The sequence below is a fragment of the Rhinopithecus roxellana genome, chromosome 10 (assembly GCF_007565055.1).
Source record: "Rhinopithecus roxellana isolate Shanxi Qingling chromosome 10, ASM756505v1, whole genome shotgun sequence".
Classification (NCBI taxonomy): Eukaryota; Metazoa; Chordata; class Mammalia; order Primates; family Cercopithecidae; genus Rhinopithecus; species Rhinopithecus roxellana.
This window is the reverse complement of record NC_044558.1, coordinates 27,296,513-27,319,317: the sequence shown is the minus strand read 5'-3', so window position 1 is coordinate 27,319,317 and position 22,805 is coordinate 27,296,513. Positions and strand designations below refer to the sequence as shown.

The 22,805-nt window shown below is 33.1% G+C and overlaps 1 protein-coding gene across 2 annotated transcripts in view; it reads right to left on the bottom strand.

Moving 5' to 3' along the window:
• Window positions 1-22,805, bottom strand: part of NAV3 (neuron navigator 3) — a 392,378-nt gene that overhangs the window by 241,897 nt on the left and 127,676 nt on the right. For both annotated transcript variants that reach the window (XM_010359591.2, XM_010359593.2), the window contains exons 4-5: window positions 10,076-10,148; window positions 7,665-7,848 (exon numbers count right to left, since the gene is read on the bottom strand). In XM_010359591.2, coding sequence (XP_010357893.1) covers window positions 7,665-7,848; window positions 10,076-10,148 — 257 coding nt within the window. The remainder of the gene's footprint in view (window positions 1-7,664; window positions 7,849-10,075; window positions 10,149-22,805) is intronic.

Here is a 22,805-nt window from a genome sequence, read left to right as displayed (position 1 = left end):
CTAAATCATGTCTAGTCTCATAGCTTTTTATTGTTGCTATATACTTATTTTTTCATGATTTTTATAGGCTCCATCTGTCCCTTAAACCCAGTCTTGCAATTCCAATGGCCTCCTCAGTATTTTGGATATATCTCACAGATGTTTCAAAGCTCACATGACAATAAGTGAATATCTGACTTTCTCCCTACCAAACCTTTCCTCACAATTTTTTTCCTTCATTTCAGCAAATGGAAACACCATCTTTCCAATAGCTAATACTACATTGATAACACAGAGTCTCCCATTATAGCCTCCTTTTTATCCATGCTACAGTCCCCCTTTTGTGTACCAATTTCATTACAAGTCTATCAGTTTCTTCTACTGACGTTACCTTCAAAACGCATTTGGCATTTAACTTCCTCTCTGCACCTTCAACACGATAGCCCAAGTTTTTTCCACGACTTCTTGCTACCACCTTTTCCCTACTACACTCTATTTTCAACACAGCAGACAATGTGACCACTTTATTTATATGCCTGTTTATGTTCCTCATGGCACTTACTATCTTCCCCTCTCTCCAGGAATAAAAGCCAAAGTCTTCACAATGGCAACAGGGCCATACTAATTCTTATGTTTCTTCGAATTATAACCTACTCTTCTTCTGCCTCTTTCCCTCTGATCCAGTCCAACTGGGATAGATGTTTTCTCTTCTTGAAGAAAACCAGACAGGCTCTTAATTCAAGGTCTAAGAGCATTCCTTCTCTCAGCCTGAAACGCTCTGCCTTGAAATATTCACCGACAACATTCTCTCATTTTCTTTGCTTAGCGTCATCATCTGAATGAGGACTTTCCTCGGTCCTCATTAAATTTTAATTAGCAAAAAAATGGCTCTCACACATTTGATTTGCCCTTTTGTGATTTGTTTTTCTCCATCATCAGCTGTCAAATTACTGGTAAATATTTTAATTAATTTTGTATTATCTCCAATCACTAGAATGAAAGCTTCAAGACAGCAAATTTTTTTTTAATCTCTTTTGTCTTCTGCCTATCTCCCGTGACTAGAAGATTGTCTAGAACGTATTACGTACTTAATAAAAACTTGTAGAATCAATTAATGAGGGTGGGAAGAAATAGAGAAGTGTGAATCAAATGATAATGATCAAATTGATGAACAGAAACCAGTGGTCGAAGCATTTTATTTAGCTACATGGAAGTAACTACTAAAAAAAAATACCTAAAGTAATTAAAGGGGTTATTCTGCTTATTTAGACTGGGCATACAAAGGACTGAGCATTATTAAGCTATTTTAGTGGAAATATTGTTACTTTAAATTATTTTCATATATTTAATTAAACTTAGAAGTGGAATGGGCAGACTTGATTAGAGAAAGAAAAGGGAGAACAGTAATGAGGTTGACTTAAGGTTTTTAATGTGGGTCAATGTATTTTATTACACATGTATTTATTACACATGTGATATGATCTTCAAGTGAGAGAAGGGAAGATGGAAATAGCTGGTTTGAGTGTCTATTATATGCTGTGTTATGCTAAGTAAGCATTTTATACATAAACCATTTCATCTGGTTTCCAACACCCTTATGAGAAAGTTGCCACCATTCCAATATTAGAGGAAGAACACTAGGATTTGAGCAGGTTAAAATCACTTGGCCACGCCACTCCACTGGGAATTGGCAAGCAGGATTTCAACCCATACTTGCCTGACTCTGAAATAACCAATACAGAAGATGTTTAATCTTTACCCACATAAAATGCATCCAAGAATACTGACATAGCGGCTGGGAATGATGGCTCATGCCTATAATCCTAGCACTTTGGGAGACTGAGGCAGGCAGAAAATCTGAGGCTAGGAGTTCGAGACCACCATGGCCAACATGGTGAAACCACATCTCCACAAAAAAATGCAAAAAAAAAAAAAAAAAAATAGCTGGCCATGGTGGCGGGCACCTGTAATCCCAGCTACTAGGGAGGCTGAGGCAGGAGAGTGGCTTGAACTTGGGAGGCAGAGGTTGCAGTGAGCTGAGATTGTGCCACTGCACTCCAGCCTGGATGACAGAGCGAGACTCTGTCTCAAAACAAAACAAAACAAAACAACAAAAATACTGAGATACTATCTAATTTTTATGCTAAATATATTTAAATTTTTAAAAATTGATTACTTCGCTAATCAAGTCATTATCACTCCAAATATAGCGAAATATTTGCTTGTAATGAAGTTAAGAAACTTAAAATCTGAGTCCCACCTTTACTATAATATAATCTTCATCTATAACAACTGAAACACCAGTGTTAGAACATAACAAAAGTGTGTGCACGTGCTCACACAAACTTTCTCTCTTAGTATTACATACTCTGGGTTTCCAAATGCAGTCAATTAAGAATAATTTCTTTCTCTTCAATTATTTCCCTCTAGAGATAAAAAAAATCCTGCTTTAAATAATGATTTATAAATATCCGTCTTCTTTTATGTTTTTGTTTTGTTTAAAGTTTAATTGATTAACTGACTTTTTTAAAGAGCACACTATAGGCCACAACACAGAACTGCGTTAGGCAGCTAATTGAAGCCAGGTTCACAAGGGCGTAAATTACTAGAGCCTTCCTGTCATCTTAAATTAAACTGCCTTATATACTTCTCAAGATTTATAACCTTTGGCCAAAAAGCTGTAAACCGTCCCAGTTTCAGAGTGAATCTCCCAGAAGGAAATAATGTTTCCTGGAAAAGATACCCTGGAAGGCAAATGTCCTCTATGGTAAGAGGGTTCCAAAAGCAATGTGTGTGGTAGGGGTCACAGGAACCTTGGAAAGGGACTGCAAGGGAACAGACAAGCCATTCAGAAAACATATACCCGGGGATTTCACAGTTTAACTTGTGAGTCCTGTAAGAGCACGTTCATCTTAACTGAAAGTGGACACATGATTGATTTGCTCCTACAAAATCAAAAGCAGAAGGACGTATGATCATCTGCAGAGATCATAATCTTTCAAGTTCCCAAAATAATTTTTTTTAAATTCAGAAAGATATATCACCACTGGCTTTGCCACCTCTATCATCTATCTATGTAATCTCTGACCTCTACTTTCACATTCAATTTTCTTCTTTTTACATGTTTCAGTTGTATACTACATAAACTATTCATGTGATTTAATAACCACTATCTATGAGTTGGTAAAATTCGTTAACTATTTGATAACGGTAAGGAAAATCATTTAATAATCTGGTCAAAAATTAAGATAAAAGCATGTATTTTAAGAAAAATCACGTCTTTTAAAAAAGCTTTTAGCAAATAAAAAAATTATCTTTTACATGTACTATCATCCTAACACCTTGTGTATAACAAGGTCAGTACATAAGAAAAATCAAATTTCATTTTATATTTTTTTCACTGTAATGTTTTTACCAGATATTCTTAGGAAAATCATGCACTCATTTACTGAGTATTGGCTGGTATGTGCCAGGTACTGCATAGGGTTGAAATAGAATTTTCTTTTGGTTTTCCTGTCAACTAGGACTCTAATTGTGAAAATGCAACATACGAAAAAGTAAAGTTCACAGAAATAGCCTAGGATGAAAATGAATTTTATGAATTTTAAAATTATAGGATTTATTTTTACATTGTTTCCTAGAATAAGCAAAGGGATTTCCTTCTTCCCTGTGAAAAATAACTATGATACCAACCTTTATATAATATTTTTTTAGCATTTTATATTGAAACACTTCTCATATTTCCCCTTTTGGTTGGAGAGAAGAATTTTTATCTACCTTTTTCAAAATAAAAATAAAATTAAGAAATATAAAATGAACTAGTTTTATTTACCACACTAAATAAATGCAAATAAGATGCTTAATATTTTGGAATATAGCAAGATGTTGAATCTTTAGCCACATAAAGTTTATCAAAAAATAGTGACATAGATAAAATATCAGTTTTATATTAAATATATCTAAATTGTAAAGAATTGATTACTTGGTTAATCAAGTCTTTATCACTCCAAATAAGCCAAATAATTCCTTGTAATGAATTTAAGAAACTTAAAATCTGAATCCCACCTTTACTTTAATCCAGATCCAAGTGCTGGCAGTCTGATTCCAGAGGTAAACTCTTAACAATTAGAGCTCCTGGTGCCACTTGAACAGGACACACATGCATGCACACTTGTGCACACACCCACTCAAGCTCACATACAGCACGCGACCCATGCCCCTATAGATACATACACTCAAAGGTGGAGAGGCAACTGAGAGAGTAGGAGAGCAGAGTTTGTTACTCTATTCTTTCCTCTTGGTTCATGTTTTATTTTTTCTCCTGTATATTTCACTTGTTAACTTTTAAATCCAAATTTCTGTTTAAATGAAAGCTATTCAAATTGAGTAAAAACATCTGGAGTTATTTTCAAAATAGTAAAATCAAATTAAAAATTATTAATAGATAAAATAAATGTTGTAGAAGTAGGTAGAATTCTGCCAATTTACTTTAAACAAAGAGAATGAAACAGAAACACTTTTACTGAACTGAACCAATGTGCCCAAAGAAATGTTCATTAGTCTACAGAGAAAAATATAAGATCATTTTCTGGCCAAATATCCAGAAAAGTATAGCAAGTTGACATTTAAACTATTTACTTGGAAAGAACTTTGAAATCAATAGAAAGGCATCATAAATCATGATTTATGACTCACACCTCTAGCAAATGAAGATAAATTTGTCACTAGGAATTTTTCTGCATTAATTATCTTGGTTCTAACACATAGATACTATATTACATTCCTATGTATATTATCATTATGGCCTTTTGAAAAATGCTTTAAAAATATTGATTGCGACAGGTAAGTCCACATAAATTCTAATTCATATATTAATGTGATACACCAAATCTATATGAATAAAAATAAGTATTAATGTCTTAAATATCATATCCTTTAAAACACGTAACAAATTCAATTGAAAGTAAAACTATTGAAAGTAAGACTTGAACTCTTCTATATCAGGGTCCTGAATACTACTTTTAGTAAAGCTGTTACTCTATACACATTTATTAAATTATATGTCAATTCAAAAAGTAATTAAATCCAGAAGAAAATTTTGCTAAAAGTCTCCCTCAGCCTTAAAGGACACTGTTGAAAAGAATACTTTTCATAGACTTGTAATGAAAAATTGAGACATCCTTCCACAAAACAGTATAAAAACCATGAGTATTATACATGGTTTTATATTTTAAATTACCCCATAGTTGCATAACAGTAATGTACATCCAGCCAGAAGAATAGGAAAAGAAACAATTTCCTAAAAGGGTCATAACTACCAAGAAATTCTGGGCAAGAAATTCTTGACAATAAATTTCACATGGAAGATACAGAAAAAAAGTGAGGTAAAGCAATGTCAAATGATATTCTGTATCACTTCCAGAGTCAACATGCTTTACACAAAATCGTTTTATTTCCTTTATTTTTTCAGCTACTCTTCTTGTGTCTTTTTTATTTAAATTGCTTAAACCAAACTCTAGTAATATTATTTCTGGCACTTTTCAGAATCCATCTCTTTATTCCAACCATCCACACAAAAAATAATAATAATAATAATAATAATAATACATAAAACATGATGTTATCCACTTTCTTCTTCTCTGTGCTTACGAAAATCCAAGAAACTTATCCTATAGAGATTTATTTTCCACTATGAGTCTTGTACAATCTCACTTGATAAAACCAAAAGCCAAGATGAGCTTAAAGAGCAGTCAAATATGTGCATTATTTTATAATAAAATATATCCCCCATCACTTCATAAACTTTATATTATATGCTATGTTTTCAGTAAAACTATAGCTTTTTTAAATTCATTTAAAAATTCACTGATGAGTGAAAATCTTCCAAAGGGAATAGAATTTACATGGTTGTATAGAGAAATAAATATTGTTTATTATGAAGTAACAAACAAGGTCCATATGAGGGTTGGTTAATAGATGAAAGAGAGGTGATTTCTGAACAATTGACAGTAAGTGGGAAGTGGTTCATAAATGTATTTTGGAACATCATTTTAATTGTCTGAGTCATTTCTAATTACCAAACTCAAGGTTAGATGAATGTTAGTAGGTTTCAAACTTGACTTCTAAGGTGGACAAAGTTAAATATTTATATTTGTTGACAAGTGTTTATATTTTCAAAGACAATGAAAGGGATTTTCATATCCTCTCTCCTTAAGAAAAATAATCATAACTATTTATGTAATAGAGCTAACTAACCAATACCCCAGTCATTGTTCAGGAACAAATATAGTAGTTTGCATGAAAGTTGTTAAGTGAAACTTCATTCTGTGATCATTTATTTTGACATGTAAACTATGTTAGACTATAGTCTTAAGTTATTCCATCAAATACTAATCTAGTTGTTGCTATGTAGATACTTTGAGGAAGTCATAAAATTCTATAATCAATTGACTTTCAGTAAAGTTTATTTTAGATAATCTGAGTGATCTTGATTCAACTAGTTGAAAGAAAGTTGTTTTTTTTTTTTTTTTTTTTTTTTTTTTTTTTAGATGGAGTCTCGCTCTGTCACCCAGGCTGGATCTTGGCTCACTGCAACCTCTGCCTCCCGGGTTCAAGCAATTTTCTGCCTCAGCCTCCAGAGTGCTGGGAATACAGGAGCCTGTCACCACACCTGGCTACTTTTTGTATTTTTCATAGAGACAGGCTTTCACCATCTTGGCCAGGCTGGTCTTGAACTCCTGACCTTGTGATACATCCACCTCAGTCTCCCAAAGTGCTGGGAATACAGGCATGAGCCATTGTGCCCAGCTGACAGTTTTGCTTTTCAAAAGCAGAACTGAGGCTTCCTTGACAGGAGAAATTCTACCTGTGTACTGCAATTTCAGTTCATGACAAGCGTTTTAGCCTGCCCTCCCAGCTGGGCTGCCCTTCAGATTTCATACTTGCCTAACCAGAATGCACAATCACACTAAACCAATTCTTCACAATAAGTCTCTTGTATATATATTGTTTACTTGCTCGACTCCTCTAGTTGAACACTGACTGATGCAATTCTAAAGTTGAAAAAAAAAAACAAAAAAAACACAATACTAATAATGGAAAAGAAAAGGAAGTTGCCATGATTTGGGACACTCCACCCAGGCTGTGTCTACATATGCCAAAAGACTCAAACCAGACAAATAATACATGTATGTGCATACACACACATACACACACACACACACACACACACACACACACACACACATCAAAAACACTATGTTCCCAAACCTCAAACTCCTATGTTTAACAGACCAGAAATTTTTGACAGACTTAATTAATCAAAAGTATCAATGAATGATAACTACACGACAGGAGACTAGGACTCAATAGCACATTCTAAATGCTAAAGTCATTTGTAGAAGAAAGTAGCCATGCCACATTACTTACACCAAAGACATTTCACACTGTGATACAGAACAACAATCTTTAGAAAGCAAACAAAATATGTCACCCAAAGATGATAGACGTTGCTTGTCCAAGCAAAAGAAGAGTGGTTTTAGTTTCCATTACACAAGTCAAATAATCCCATCACACTGATACAAGTACATGAGTACGTTTTTCAAACTCATGGACAATAATTTGTTAAAAACAGGTTATATCTACACAAACTAATTGGAAACACATTCCCTACTTCCTTTCCTTACCTGGACTGCATATCTTGTTGGGTTTTGGCCTGGCCAGCTTCCGATGGAGGGGAAGCGTGAGTAACTCGCTGCTGAAGTTCCACCAAGGACTGGTAGTACTGTTGTTGGTGGTGTTGTTGCTGCTTGTAGCGAGACAAACTGAAAAACAGCCCTAGAATGGCTTTTAAGTTTCCATTTCTTATTTCTGTATGAAATGAAAAATACAAAAGAAGCATCGTATGTATTCAATGTCCTTTTTAACAAACTCTAGATGCAATCCTCTTGAACTAAATCTGTGAAGATAGAGATACAACTTAATTCTGTCAGTCACAGTTGAGTCACAAACAAACCTGAATTTCTGAAACATGTTAACATTTCCAAATACCTTGGAATTTCAGGGAGAGAATCAAAGGATAGAGGGTAAAAAGAACAAAGCACGCTCAGAAGTGATATTCTTTGCTGACCTTGAACTACAATTTTTCTCGAGTTAGCTCCTGCTTAGAAATAAATGAGCTCTCTCTTGTGCTAACCATTTGATTTAGCACGTTGTTTTCCTCACAAATATACACAGCTGTTGCCAGCATAGCAGTGGCTACAAACTGGAGAAAGAAAGCCACTGAAATGTTGGTTGTCCTGTATTTATAAATATTGATGATGTGGGTGCACCTCGTAATACCAACTGGATTCGTTGCAATCAACTTTCTTTCTAAATCACCCACTCACCAACTCATTTATACATATTTATGTATATATATATCTTCCGAATATATATCCATATATATCAAAATATATATCTGTGTATGTATATCTTCCAAAAAACAGACATATCAATTTTTAATGTTCCAATTCTTTTATTTTTAATTTATGCTATATATTAATAAATAATGAAGATTAGCTTATGTTAGATAACATAATTGAATAAGTAAAAATCCTGGTTCTAACAGATAAAGTTCCTGTGTAAGATTTTCAAATATTGAATAAAAAAATAAAATTCACAATGTAGGTTACACATAAGCCTACATTTTTCTCCTGTAGTTATAACTTAAAAAATAGGGAAAGAGAAGGAAGTAAAGCTTGAAAGTAAGCTACATAACCTCTAATCATATTTTAAATAAAACTTGCTGTTGGCAATAAAATACATCCTCCTCTGAGATCAAGGCTTTATGTCCCCTTTTGGAGTTTAGGAAAATTAACCAAATCTTTGGATTTCTTGATCTCTGATGGTTTATCATATAACTCAAACTATGCAGTAAAATAATTAATATAAAATGACCCTCTGAGTTGCTCTATTTCCTCCCCAAACATTTCTCATAGTTTCCGTCATATTGAAGAGCTGGCTTATCAATCTGAGGCTACATTGAGAGAGTGTTAATATTCTCCTATAAACCTGAAAGATTTTGTTTAAAGAGTTTTTTAAAATTATTGTTGTATTATTTTGCATGCTTAATTAATTTAGAGAGTAAATTTTGAGCATTCATATATTTTTAAAAGATGAATGAAAATCAATAGGCTTATATTAATAAAGGTTTTCATAAGGAAGATACACAAAAAAAATGAATAAATGGCAGCAATTCTAGCCTGCCTTTAACTACTTAGCAACATATTATCCTGGGGAATTTTATTCAAATGTTATTCTAAGTTACAGAACTACCAGTTAGGTTTGAACTTGAGCTTATTGGCCATTGAATGTGCAATTTAATTATACATTATAACATGTAAATTTAAAAGAAATTTAAATATCAGGGTTCTCAAGTATGGCAAATTTTATCTTATGTGTGGCAAGCGTTTGCCAACTGTTGCCACCTTTACATGTGAGAGTAAAATAAACTCAGAAAAAGATAAACATCAAAACTTGTTCAAGTTTTCCCCATTTTACTATCTTTCAATTTTAGTGATGATCTTTTGAATCTTTAATGATTTAAAACATTTATATATAACAGTGATTAATGCTGTTAGTTCTAATTATTTAATACTTCATAGTGACTTATTTAAACTAACCAACTATTTTGACTATTTCTACCAACTTGAATATATTATAGAAATGGTATTAATAAAATAATATTAAGACTTAATTAAAATATTTTACCTGTATTTATGTCCATCCAACATTTATCTAATTCTCTATTAACCTACTTAAGAAATCTAATTATACTATAAACTAGTAATAACATAAAGATGTTTTGTTGATTCACTCCTCTCCCATATAGTTGGTTATGAAAAGAATAGTTCTGGCAAAATATGGAAAACATTCAAATACTTAAAGCACATAGTAATAACCATCATGTTTATGTTTCAGTTGTCTTGAAGACTTCAACCAATTTCTTTTATCATATTAAGGAGCCGTATACTCCAATGTTACATTTCTTACATTATAAAAAATAATTTAAATACATTGATGCCATTTGCGACAATTCAGTCATTCTTTTTCTTACCTTCAGCAGATAGACCTTGAACATTTACCCCTCTGGCTGCTAGAAAACTAAGGCAGACATCAACATTTTCAATCTGCAACATGAAAAGCAGTGAAAAAGCAACTTAGGGGATTGTATTTTAATAAATGCATGTGCCAAAATGAAACCAGAAAGAACGATAAAGAATGAATAGTTTACATTCATTTCCTACTAGAAGTCTTAACCAGACTTTAACTAGAATTATTTTGGCTAATTGCAGAATGAATATAAAGCTTTCATTGTCCAGCTGGTACTTACAAACAATTCATAAAGGCCTGATCAAGAATGGCATTCTTGCAGATTAGCAACCCACCTACTTAACATAAAACTGGATCTTGTACTTTGCAAATAAGTCCCAGTGAAAGCATCCATACAGACTGAGATTGTTGCATGTGTGTCTTAGAATGTTAGGATGTGGGTAATTTAAATTTAATCAGCAGTATTTGTTAAGTACGTCAAAAGATGGACAGATGGAGAAAGGATTGATACAATATGAAAATGAAGATATTTTCATCCTAAACCTAGCAAATATTTATTTTAAAAATTATATTTGTATTTCTAGAGGTGAATAATCTGCTGATTAAATATAGGTGTTGTCTTTGCTATTTTAAAAGGGTGATTCCTGTAGCGCTTTTTGTTGGTTTGTTTTTGTTTTTGTTTTTGATTTTGAGACAAAATGTTGCTCTGTCACACAGGCTGGAGTGCAGTGGTGAGATCTTGGTTCACTGCAATCTCTCCCTCCCGGGTTCAAGCGATTCTCTAGCTTCACCCTCCCAAGTAGCTGGGACTACAGGTGCACACCACCATGCCCGGCTAATTTTTTGTATTTTTATAGAGAGGGGTTTTGCCATGTTGGCCAGACTGGTATCGAGCTACTGACCTCGAGTGATCCACCCGCCTCAGCTTCCCAAAGTTTTAGGATTACAAGCGTGAGCCACCATGCCAGGCCCCATGACTTTTAAATGGTTGGTTTCAATATGATTACCAGTTTACAATCATTTGGGGTGAGAAGCAAAAAAAAAAAATAAAATAAAATAAAATAAAATAAAATAAAATAAAATAAAATAAAATAAAAAATAAAAAAAATTGATCATGGCATTATATAGCAGTGACACAGCTAAGATTCATAAGAGTATAGAAAGCTAAAAACTTCCAATTCTTTGTGATCCATCTCCCTGGATTTGGGAGTATTCTATAAATATTTACATTCTACAGTAAAGATGAGATTTAAAATTAATAACTTGGCAAGGAACTATTGTCTGTCTTACTAAATTCTCATCAAAAGCTATGCATGAGGACACACACACAGAGTTCTGCCAATGTCCTCCCTAGCTTAGCTTCACAGCAAGGTCAAAATGTCTCTTAAAGAAAATAAAACGAAAAAAATAGATTCAAGAATCCATCCTTATAAAATAGAGAAACTATTTATGTTCCTTTAAAATAGTAATTTTGTACAAAAAATGATAATATACAATTATATGCTTTTTCCTTAAAAATGACCACAGACAAGATATACTCATTTATTTTGAGGAAAAAAAGTCTTATATTAATTAACTTCAAAGTAAGTTTTACTGAATTTACTCTCTTAAATAAATAATAGAGTTGAACATGCTGAATACAACATAATATAATAAATCTTATTGTTCTGCCAATCAGCATCTGAATATTCAATGAGGTGATAGTGCTGAAACATATATTAATTACTTCCTTTCTTCATATTTCATTCTGCTACTAGCTATAAGATTATATAAGGAAGGAAAGGAGGAGGAACAATAACAAGGAATGAGGCAAATTGGGTGTTCTCTATCCATCCACAGTGTTCTTTTAAATGTATTTCTTTCAGACCCACGAAAAATTAGTAAAAGAAAGATGTGAAATAATTATTGTGGCCTAATATTAAGAAAGATAATGTGATATAATATTTTTAAACGTTTGCAAGAGCAGTCCTAAAGTTCTTGACTGCAATGCAATTATATGCCTTTTATAGAAAGAAGGAAGATTTCTGACCCAAATGTGATTTGCTACAAAATGTTAATAGGATATTATTACCTAAAATTTAGTTACTCATATTATACATGAACAGGTCAGCTCACTGAAAATCCAGAAAAGGCTCATCGAGTCTGTAGCTAAGTTTGTAAGATCATTTTTTGTCTACCATTTAACCAGCATATAAAATAAACTGATTCCTAAATTGGGTGTTAGACACAACTCTCTCTCTCATCTTGCACCACAATCAGAAGGGGAATGTAAAAGAGAAGAAGGAGAAGGAGAAGGAAAAGGAAAGAAAGAAGGAGAAGAAGGAGGAGCAGGGGGGAAGAGGAGGGAGGAAGAGGAAGGGGGAGGGGGAAGGAGAAGCAGAAGGAGGAAGCAGGAGGAAGGAGGAGGAGGAGAAGAAGGAAGGAGGAGAAGAAGGAAGGAGAAGGAAAGAGAAGGAGGAAGAGAAGGAAGGAAGGAAGGAAGAAAGGAAGGAAGGAAGGAGAAGGAGAACAAAAACAACGATCAATAATACATTCTTTTTTATTTTCAAATCTATTTATCAGGAGCATTCGATCATTTTTACTATTCTCTCATAGTCATTCATTATGAGGACCAATAATTTACGATAGTTATGTTCCCCATTATTGCCTGAGTAGCTAGGTAATAGCAACAGAATAAGTACTTGAATACAGTTTCCAATATGACTATTAAAGGCTAGTTCATTAAAGCTCATTTATTTATTCAACATTTATTGTTAAAATTAACAATTTACCAAAATTTATTTTCTCACAGTGTATCAGCATAATAAACATGACTTTCAAGAAAATAATACCTTTTTCCCACTTAATTCTAGTCCTATAAATTCAATCACATTTGTTAGTACATACTAGGCTATATGTTTTATAGTAAAAAGAAGTAGTTTTAACTTGTTAAATGTCATTTATATGGTCACTTTCTCACCAGAGTCATACTTTAAGATAATTTGAGTGAATTTTTTAATGATAAAATAATATTCTCTGGTTAATAATTTTATTTCAAGAAATTCTAAAGATTTTATCATTCTTGTTTATAATATAGATTTCCCTTAAACATCTCTCAGTTATTATAAATAGACCTAGTACAAACACCATTTTAATTGCTTTTTTCCATATTAAATGTCAATTTTTCTATAAACTAAAAACCTCTAAAACTTTTTGGTAACTTACAAATAAATAAAAGTTATTTTACCACCAAATTGAGCCAAGTAATTGTAATCTGTTTTATTTTCCTTCATTATTGTTTGAATCGGATATCAAACAAATGATCAAAATTGAAATCATATTTTAACACCAAAAATTTGGGTGAAATTTTAATTAGAATAACTTCATGTACCTTAATATTTTCTAGAATATTGACTGTAACCCACAGCAAGAAATAAATTGACTAGCACAACCCAATATGCTTATATAATTATAATGGAGTCAAAGTTTCATGGAATAATACTTTACCTTACTAAATACAGATTACTGTGATGCTTCCTAGTGCACTGTACTGTCTTCTGTTTAGTCTATTTAGATGTTGCTTAAAATCTACTAGACAGATTTCAGGGTCCATTCATGGAGGGTAATCCACTATATTGAAAACACTGCCCTAAGAAGACCAGGGCATTGCCATGCCTACATTGACTCTTTTCTGGTGGGGTTTGTAGCAGGTGGTATGCAGTAGGGGGCATATTCAAGGGTAGCAACAAGGGTAGCGAAGGGACAGTGAAGGTCATGAGAAATGGTCAGATTCTGGATGCTTTCTGAGATAAATTTATGGGAAGATATGGCATTTGAGAGAAAGAGAAGAGTCAAGAATAACTCCAAGGTGTTGGGCTTTAATCACAAGAAGGATGAAGTCTCTATCCACTGAGATGGAAAAGATCATGAATGGAAGTAGGAGGTTTCTTTTTTGACATGTTGACTGGTCCATCAAACATTCAAAAGGAGATGGTTAGTAGGCAGTAGGACACACAATCTGGAGTTCAACTGAGAGGTTGGAGTGAAGATCTAAAATCAAATTTTTTGGTGATGTGAATGAAGTCTTGAGGGTGATTATCAACAAAAGTGTATAGACATAAAAGAAGAGGAACAAACGTTGAGCCTTAGAAGATTATCATTGGAAAGAAGAGGAGGAACCAACAGAGAAGAGTGAACAAAGCCACCGGGAAGTATGAGGAAAATCAGGAGAGGATGGGGTACAGAAAACCACCTGAAGAAAGTATTTTAAGGACAAGGGAAAGATGAGCTCTATCAAAAGCTGCTAACAAGTCATGTAAGATAAGAGCTAAGAGTTGACTATTAGATTTAGAATTAAGTAAATTAATTAACGAAAGGTGCTCATAATAGTGCTTATCAAATAGTAAATGCTCAAATATCTAAATTAAACATTAAAGTATATCTTATAACATTATACACAAATTAAATATTAAAGTATATGTTACATATTACGTGTGTGTGTTTTATGTGTGTAATGTATACATAGAGGACCAGCCAGAATATAAGTTTCATGGTTTTTTATTCTGTCTATATGCTCTCCCCAGTCTATTTAAATCATATATATAACATATATGTAATATACATTACTTATATATTACATTACATGTAAGCAATATATTATATATAATTTAATAATATATTACAAAACATGTAATATATTACATATATAGTAATATAAAGATATACATTGCAGATATGTAATATATAATATACACTTTAATGACATACATTACATATAGTAATATGTTATGAAAGTATATATTATAGTTAACATATTACATGCATGTCTTACACATGTAATATATACATATATCATATATACATATATTACATATATAAGATATATATTATGTATACACACAATATATTAAACATATTTATATTAAAGATATAATATATTTATATTAAATACTAGTATATTTAATATATTACATACATGTATATGTGTAATATATACATATGTGTATATTGCATATATCATACAGATATGCAATATATAGCATATACTTTAATATACTATTACATACATAGTAATATGTTATTAAAGTATATATTATGTATTTAATATATTACATATGTCCTATATATGTAATATAAACATATGAATATAGTTATATATTATTAAAGTATATATTATAGATTTAATATATTACATGTGTCAGACATGTATATGCATGTATAAATGCAATAAATGTATGTATATTAAATATGTATTTATATTAAATATCAATATTAATACATTACATATATGTATATGTACAATATATTTGTGCATATCACATATACATATATGCATTTTGTTACATATATGTATTATACATATATTACATGTGTATATATCATACATGTGCATATATTACATGCATGACACATATATGTATGGTATGTGTGGCATATTATAACATATACTTTGTATATAACTATGTATGCAATAATATAACCATGTATTTATTGATGCTATGTAATATACATTATTAAAGTATAATATGTATGGTATGTGTGACATATTATAACATATACTTTGATTGTATATAACTATATATGTAATAATATAACCATGTATTTATTGATGATATGTAATATACATTATTAAAGTATAATAGTATATTACATACATTACATATATATTACAGGTAATATATGTTGTATGTTATTAAAGTATATATCATGATATGTATTACATATATATTAAAGTATACATCATGATATATATTTAATGTGTTATATATGTATATATATTTATTTCTATGTGTGTACCTATATATATGACTAGCCAGAATGTATACTTTCTATTGATTCTTTTAAATTTTGTCTACTGCTCTCTCCCCAGTCTAAATGTATGACGTAGGTGATCTACAAATAATTTCTGAGGAAATAAATGAACTACAGCAAGGATAATATAGTGTTTTCATGCTTGAAGCAGTCAAATAAAAAAGAGAAATAATTAAACCCTAATTGGAAATAATATTAGTAATCAACTTCATTATGTCTCCTGAACATTGACCCTGATGAGCTGACTTACTTGTATGACATCCTAAGCCTCTCCTCTGAAATACTTGAACTCATCTCTGCTGGTGGGAGCTGATGTCTCTCTTCTCATATTTACCCTCCTACCCCCAGAACCTCACACCATGGCCAGGCACAATCAATGCTTAATGCATTATTGCTGACTATCTGAATGAATTAATAAATTTAAACATAGCATCAGTTATAAGCTGTAATAGCATTTGGCCTGTTATATGTCCAAAATTTAGTTTTTGGTCTTTTTTTGTGTGTGTGTCGGGTCAGGGAGGAAAATACTACTCTGGAGTAGAAAAGATGTTGATGAGAGTAGAAAACCAAAACTTGATCATAACAGGCAAATGAGTGAGAAATGGAAATGCCAAGGGGTTAGTCAAGTTTTGTGCTTTCAATTCACATTTAGAAAAATCAATAGTTCATAAAAATTGAAATGATGTGTGGAGAAAACTTGTTACCATTATATTTTGGGATTAATAGAAATAAATGATTTCAAAAAATTCCATGATGGTGGGGCCCATAATAATCATTTTAGCTGATTTTTTTTCAATTTAAGAAATAAAAATTAAAAGCAGATAATATGCATAATTACTTAGAAGAGTCATTTAAATTTTACATGTAAAACACTTAGCACAATACAATGTACATAGTAGGGATTCAATAACTCAAAACAACAAAAAATACCTACTGTTATTATAAAAGTTTTTAATATGAATGAAGGGTAATGATGCTATAATGGTATAAATGATGCCATTTCACATCATAGCCTCTTTCACTTTTGGTATTACACAGAGTTTCCTAAGAATTATCCGTATCCCAGTAAACTCACTTCCCAAAGTTTTAATCACTTAAGAATTAACTGAGGATCTTTTAAAACCATAGATGCCCAATTGACACCCTCATAAGCTTAATCAGAATGTCAGCAGGTAGGAGCCAGTTTTTCAGTAGACATTACAAATCCCCAGGTGATTCCAATTTGTAGCAAAATTTGTAAATTACAACTTCCAAATATGTTCTTCAAAGAAAGTAACTGCAGATAATTTCAGTTTACTACCATGTGGTTGCAGGAATTGCATTGCTCACACTAGAGTAATACATTATAATTTTCTTATTTGGACCATAATACTATATAATTCATGTGTTATTCCTGTGATATTAAAACATATTCCTTTATAGCAGTAATACAAATAAATGCATTATTATTTCAATGGACACCACATTTATCATTTGGCTCAGGTAATAGTCACACATCTGTAGCTTATGGACAGTCACTCTCAGGACGTTTACTTGCCTAATTATTATGTTAGGCACAATTTAATGTCAAGCACAATTTCTTGGGCCCTTTTTTTCTACTTGTGGTTTATCTTTTATTGGCATGGAACACCTACTTTCCCTCCCTTTTTCATGTTGAATTTAAGCATGGCTTGCTAACTATAAAAATGTTGGCTGTGTAATGAAAATAAAATGAAAAGTTTCTGAGAGCTAGAGCCAGTCATTATTTTCAGAAGTATCCAAATGCACAGATATATTGAGCCTTGAGGTTTTGGGATTTCATCAAAACAGTTAATCTTATCATAATGCCCTAAAGAAAAACAGTTTTGTTAGAGTAGTTCTTCAAATAGACTGTTATTTTCTTTATTACAGAAACTAAACAAATGTAATAGAAATTGGTTCATATTTTTAGAATTGAGTAGTTTCAACATATATAATTAATATTAGCATCCTGTAACACTACTGGTTTTTCATGTTCTGTCAAGCAAACCATTTATTTATTCATTCATCACTCATTTATTACACTTATTTTATGCCTGAAAATGTGCTCTGTGCTACAGAGATCAATTTCAAAACATGGCCACTATTTTCATGTATTCTAAAGAGTACTGAATTATTTCAACTACTCACATAAAAAAAGGGACAGAAATTTTTCAAGGCAGAATTTTTCTGATTGTCTATTTTCATAGTTGTATGTTTATACTGACCCTTACATACTTGCTAAATATGAGCATGTCTGATTGCTAAATTACAAATTGGGTTTCAAATGAGAAAAGGAAGAGTCTCATCATCTTCACATATGAAAACTCAAGACACTTACAAGTATATTTTTAACTACACTTATTATTTTAAACCTGAGAGTTAACATGTGTTCTCGACATATAAACCATAGAGTGTGTATTAGAAATACTGATACTGGCAGGGCGTGGTGGCTCACGCCTGTAATCCCAGCATTTGGGGAGGCCAAGGCAGGCAGACAACCTGAGGTAAGGAGTTTGAAACCAACCTGGCCAACATGGCAAAGTCCATCTCTACTAAAAATACAAAAATTAGCTGGGCATGGTGGTAGTCATCTGTAATCCTAGCTACTCCGAGGAGGCTAAGGCATGAGAATCACTGGAACCCGCAAGACAGAGGTTGCAATGAGACGAGATCACCCCACTGCACTCCAGCCAGGGGGACAGAGTGAGACTCTGTCTCAAAGAAAAAATCCTGATATTTATTAATTTCAGTGATGAATAAACTATTCTAAAAATGTAGTGCTTTTAATTAGCACAGCTCTTCATTGAACTCATACATTTTAAGCTATGTGTTTTATTACAGCCAGTCTTTTAGCATTTTTTACTGCAAATATAACCTGTTTCAGGACATGTAATTAGAAGCATCTATCACAATATTAACAAAGTAATATCTCGTCTATTCACATATTTTTACACTTATGGATAGTTAATGAACATTACAGTTTGGTACTAAATATCAAGATATGATTCATAACCTCTTCATAGTTTGTGATTAAATCTAAACCATGGCACAACACTTAACACCGAGTGATTAATTCATTCAGCAACTATCAACTGTTTATTATGGTCAAAGAGCTCTGCTCAATGGTGAAGGGATATAAAAATGCATGACAAGATCTTTGCCTTTGTGAGCTTGTGAAATAGCTGAGGAGACAGAAAAGATTCATAAATTGTCATAACGCAAGGCGTAACATGATACATTTCAAAGAGAATTATAAACGACTCTGTAGAGCAGCGAGGAGAATGGAGTTATCAATTTCCACTACAGATATGGAGAAAGCTTCACAGAAGTGTCATCTAGACTTAAAAGCTAAGTTGGGGGTGGGTGTGGTGGCTCACGCCTGTAATCCCAGGCCGAGGTGGGTGGATCACCTGAGGTCAGGAGTTTGAGACCAGCCTGGCCAACATGGTGAAACCCCGTCTCTACTAAAAATACAAAAATCAGCTAGGTATGGTGCCATGTGTCTGTAATCCCAGCTACTCTGGAGGCTGAGGCAGGAGATTCGGCTTGAACCCGGGAGGAGCAGGTTGCAGTGAGCTGAGATCACGCAACTGTACTCCAGCCTGAGTGACAGAGTGAGACTCTGTCTCAAAAAAATAAATAAATAAAAAGCTAAGCTTCATTTTATATAAGGTTAGACAAGCATCAGAAGGAGGAACAGGGCATACCAACAAGAGCAACTACAAGGAAAACTGTTCACAAGGATGCTTGAAAATTGATCGCTCCAGTCCTTAACTTCTGCAATTACGCTTATAGAGTTGACTTTGACCTGGGATTTAAAATGTTGAGTTTCCCACTGGACTCAAACCCTGCTACAATGTAAAAAGCTAAATAATCATAAACCATATAGCAGGTATAATGCCTCAAAGATTTATTTCTCTCTCCATAAGAAATTCATCCAAGTTAGAACATGGCTAAAGTGCTAGATATTGCTGTTGCCAATCATACATAGAGAATGTCTGGAAAAACATAAACCAATCCTAACTTTGGATATTTCGGGAAGGTAGATTCTTTTGTGACTTGTGCTATTTTTGTGAACTATACTTCTCATTTTTCACATTAAACATGTAATACTAGTGTCATTACATAAATTAAATAAAATTTCAATCAAAAAATAGATAAGATGGTTTAGTTTGAGCAAATGCCCATCCTAACATTGAATACAAGTAATTACATAGAATTTATCCTAAGATTTTAACTAGAGATAATTTTTTTTCTGGAGAGTTAAAGTAAAATACAGTAATATTTTTGCTTTGGTTAAAATTTGCAGGATGTTTGTTTTCCTTCGTTCATTTAAAAATTATTGGTTCATTGAGACACTTCCAAGCCCTAAAAAATATATAGTTTTATAGGGAAGGGAGGTAATTCCAATTTAATGCAATAAATACTATTATCACAGAGACATAGACTCCTAGAAAAGAATGCAGAAGGGTCTATTTCTTTTTTTGTTGTTGTTGTTTTTGAGACAGGGTTTTACTCCCATTGCCCAGGCTGGCGTGCAGTAGCACAGTCTCAGCCCACTACAGCCTCCACCCCCGGGCTCAAACGATCCTCTTGCCTCAGCCTCCTTGGTAACTAGGACTACAGGTGTGCACCACCATGCCCAGTTAATTTTTATATTTTTAGTAGAGATGTGGTTTCACCCTATTGGCCAGGCTGGTCTTGGACTCCTGACCTCAAGTGATCCACCATTCTCGGCCTCTCAAAGTGCTGGAATTACAGGCATGAGTCACTGTGGCTGGTCAGAAGGTCTATTTCTGATCAGAGGCCAAAAAAACTAGGAAAGGAGAAAGTTATTAGTAACTAAGACCTACCTAACATAGTAACAAAGATATATTATTTTGAAGTTGTCATTACTATACCAATATACAATGATAAAAGTGTTGATCAGAGAACTGAATTGATATGCCCAAGGTCACTCCAAGCCCATGTTCCTAATCCCCACATTTTGCTGCTTTAAGGGAAGCCTGAGTTAGTCACTGAGAGGTTAGGAAGGGTTTGCTGAAGGAGAGGATGTGGTACGAGGTGAACGCAGGAAGGAGCTATATGTGAACTGGTCACGGTTGAGAAACAGCATAGGTGAGGGATCTTTTAAGAGATCAGAATAGCCAGGAATATTGAATTGACTCTCATTTAAATCTTTCTCCACAACTTTCCATTGTGTACTATTGTGAAACTGCTCAAAAGGTTAGCAGCCTTCAAATCAGTTTGAAGAACATGGATAGACTGCATCAGGCAGAAGGGACTCCAGAGTACGAATCCTGAAATCTAGAGAAAGACAGTGGCAGGACACAAGGCCACACAAATAATTAGGGACTCAATGAGGAACATCCTCCATGCCTTGCTAAGGGTCAGGCTTGATCTTAAAGATCAGAGATCTAAACGTGTGCTTTAATCAAAAAAGGGAAATGATCAGTATTGCAATGAATACATCCATTTAAATGACCACACAGTACATACATAGATTTATTAATAGAAAGTAATAAACATTTCACAAATCAATTTTACTCATATCTGAAATATTCTCTAATTTTTAAATAATCTTATTTTAGTATATTTCATTTTTAAATTCAGTTGTAACACACTAACTCATAAGGTACTGTGTGAGCAAGTTGCAGTTTTGAAAATCCTATCATGCACGTAAAGAATGGAAGCAAGGAAAATGATTTGGAGCTTCTCTATGTTCTCCTCAACCGCTCAACAACCAAGTACAGGAAGGAAGTTTATACAGAGTCATAAGCAAGTATGCTATTTACTCCATATACAAAACCCTTTTCATCTTCACTGTACGTTTTAGTAAAGTTGGTATTATTTTTCTTATTCACTAGAGACTCAGAAAGATAGCATAGCTTATATAAGCTTACACAATTAATGAGAAGCAGAGCCAGAACTAAAACTTAAACCTGTCTTTCTGCAATGAGCTTGCTCTTCTGCCTCATTATGCTTACTACCACTATAATTTAAACATTCTCACTAAGCTATTCCCAGCCTCTGACTCAGACTTACTACACAGTTGGAAGAAGGCTAGGAAATAGTGCCAGGTACAAAGAAAGTAGGGGATCAATAAATATTTGGTTGAATGTAAGACTGAACACTGTGTAGTGTAAAGGTAAAGACAGAAATGGGTATGCAAAAATCCACTTGTTCCACACATTTCATAAGTTCACAAGTTGAACTACTTGTATATTCTCAAATATCCAATGCATTTTATATGTTGGTAGATTAACTTACAGAATGGTTGATGTGGCCTCAAGCAAAAGAATGCTGGCATCCACCATAAGCTAGAAAAGGAAAGGAATGGATATCCCCTACAGCCTCTGGAAAACATACAGTACTGTTGACACCTTGATTCCAGTCCAGTGACATGGATTTCTGCCCTCCAGTACTGTAAGAAGTTAAATTTCTATTGTTTTAAGTCACCAAATTGGTGGTAATTTGTTACAGAAGCCACAGGAAACTAGTACAAGGATCTACTCAGTAAAGCAGTAGAAATCAAAACTTTGGCAAGCCCAAAGGTGAGCAGGGATCATTGTGAGCATGCACAATTCCAGGCCTTGTCCTCTGGAAATGTGATTTGTTAAGTCTTAGTGCTAGGGACAGAGAAGATGAGGGGTACAGTTTAGTTACCCCTGTGTCATTGCAAAGCAATGCCTTGCAGGCTTTCCTTTCCCATCTCAAATGTTTGTGTTTGCAGAATAGGGAGAGGAATAGGGGATATTAATTGGATTTTGCTTTTTGGTTTCTGTTTGTTTATTTGCTTAGTTGATCCGTGATTAGATACAAGGAGTACGTTTATTAATTAGGTCCTATAGTGTAATTAAAAATTTTGCAGTTAAATAAAACTAGATTTGCATTGTGGTATTACAGTTTTCACATTGTAAGAAACTGAGAAGTTTTTACTCTCT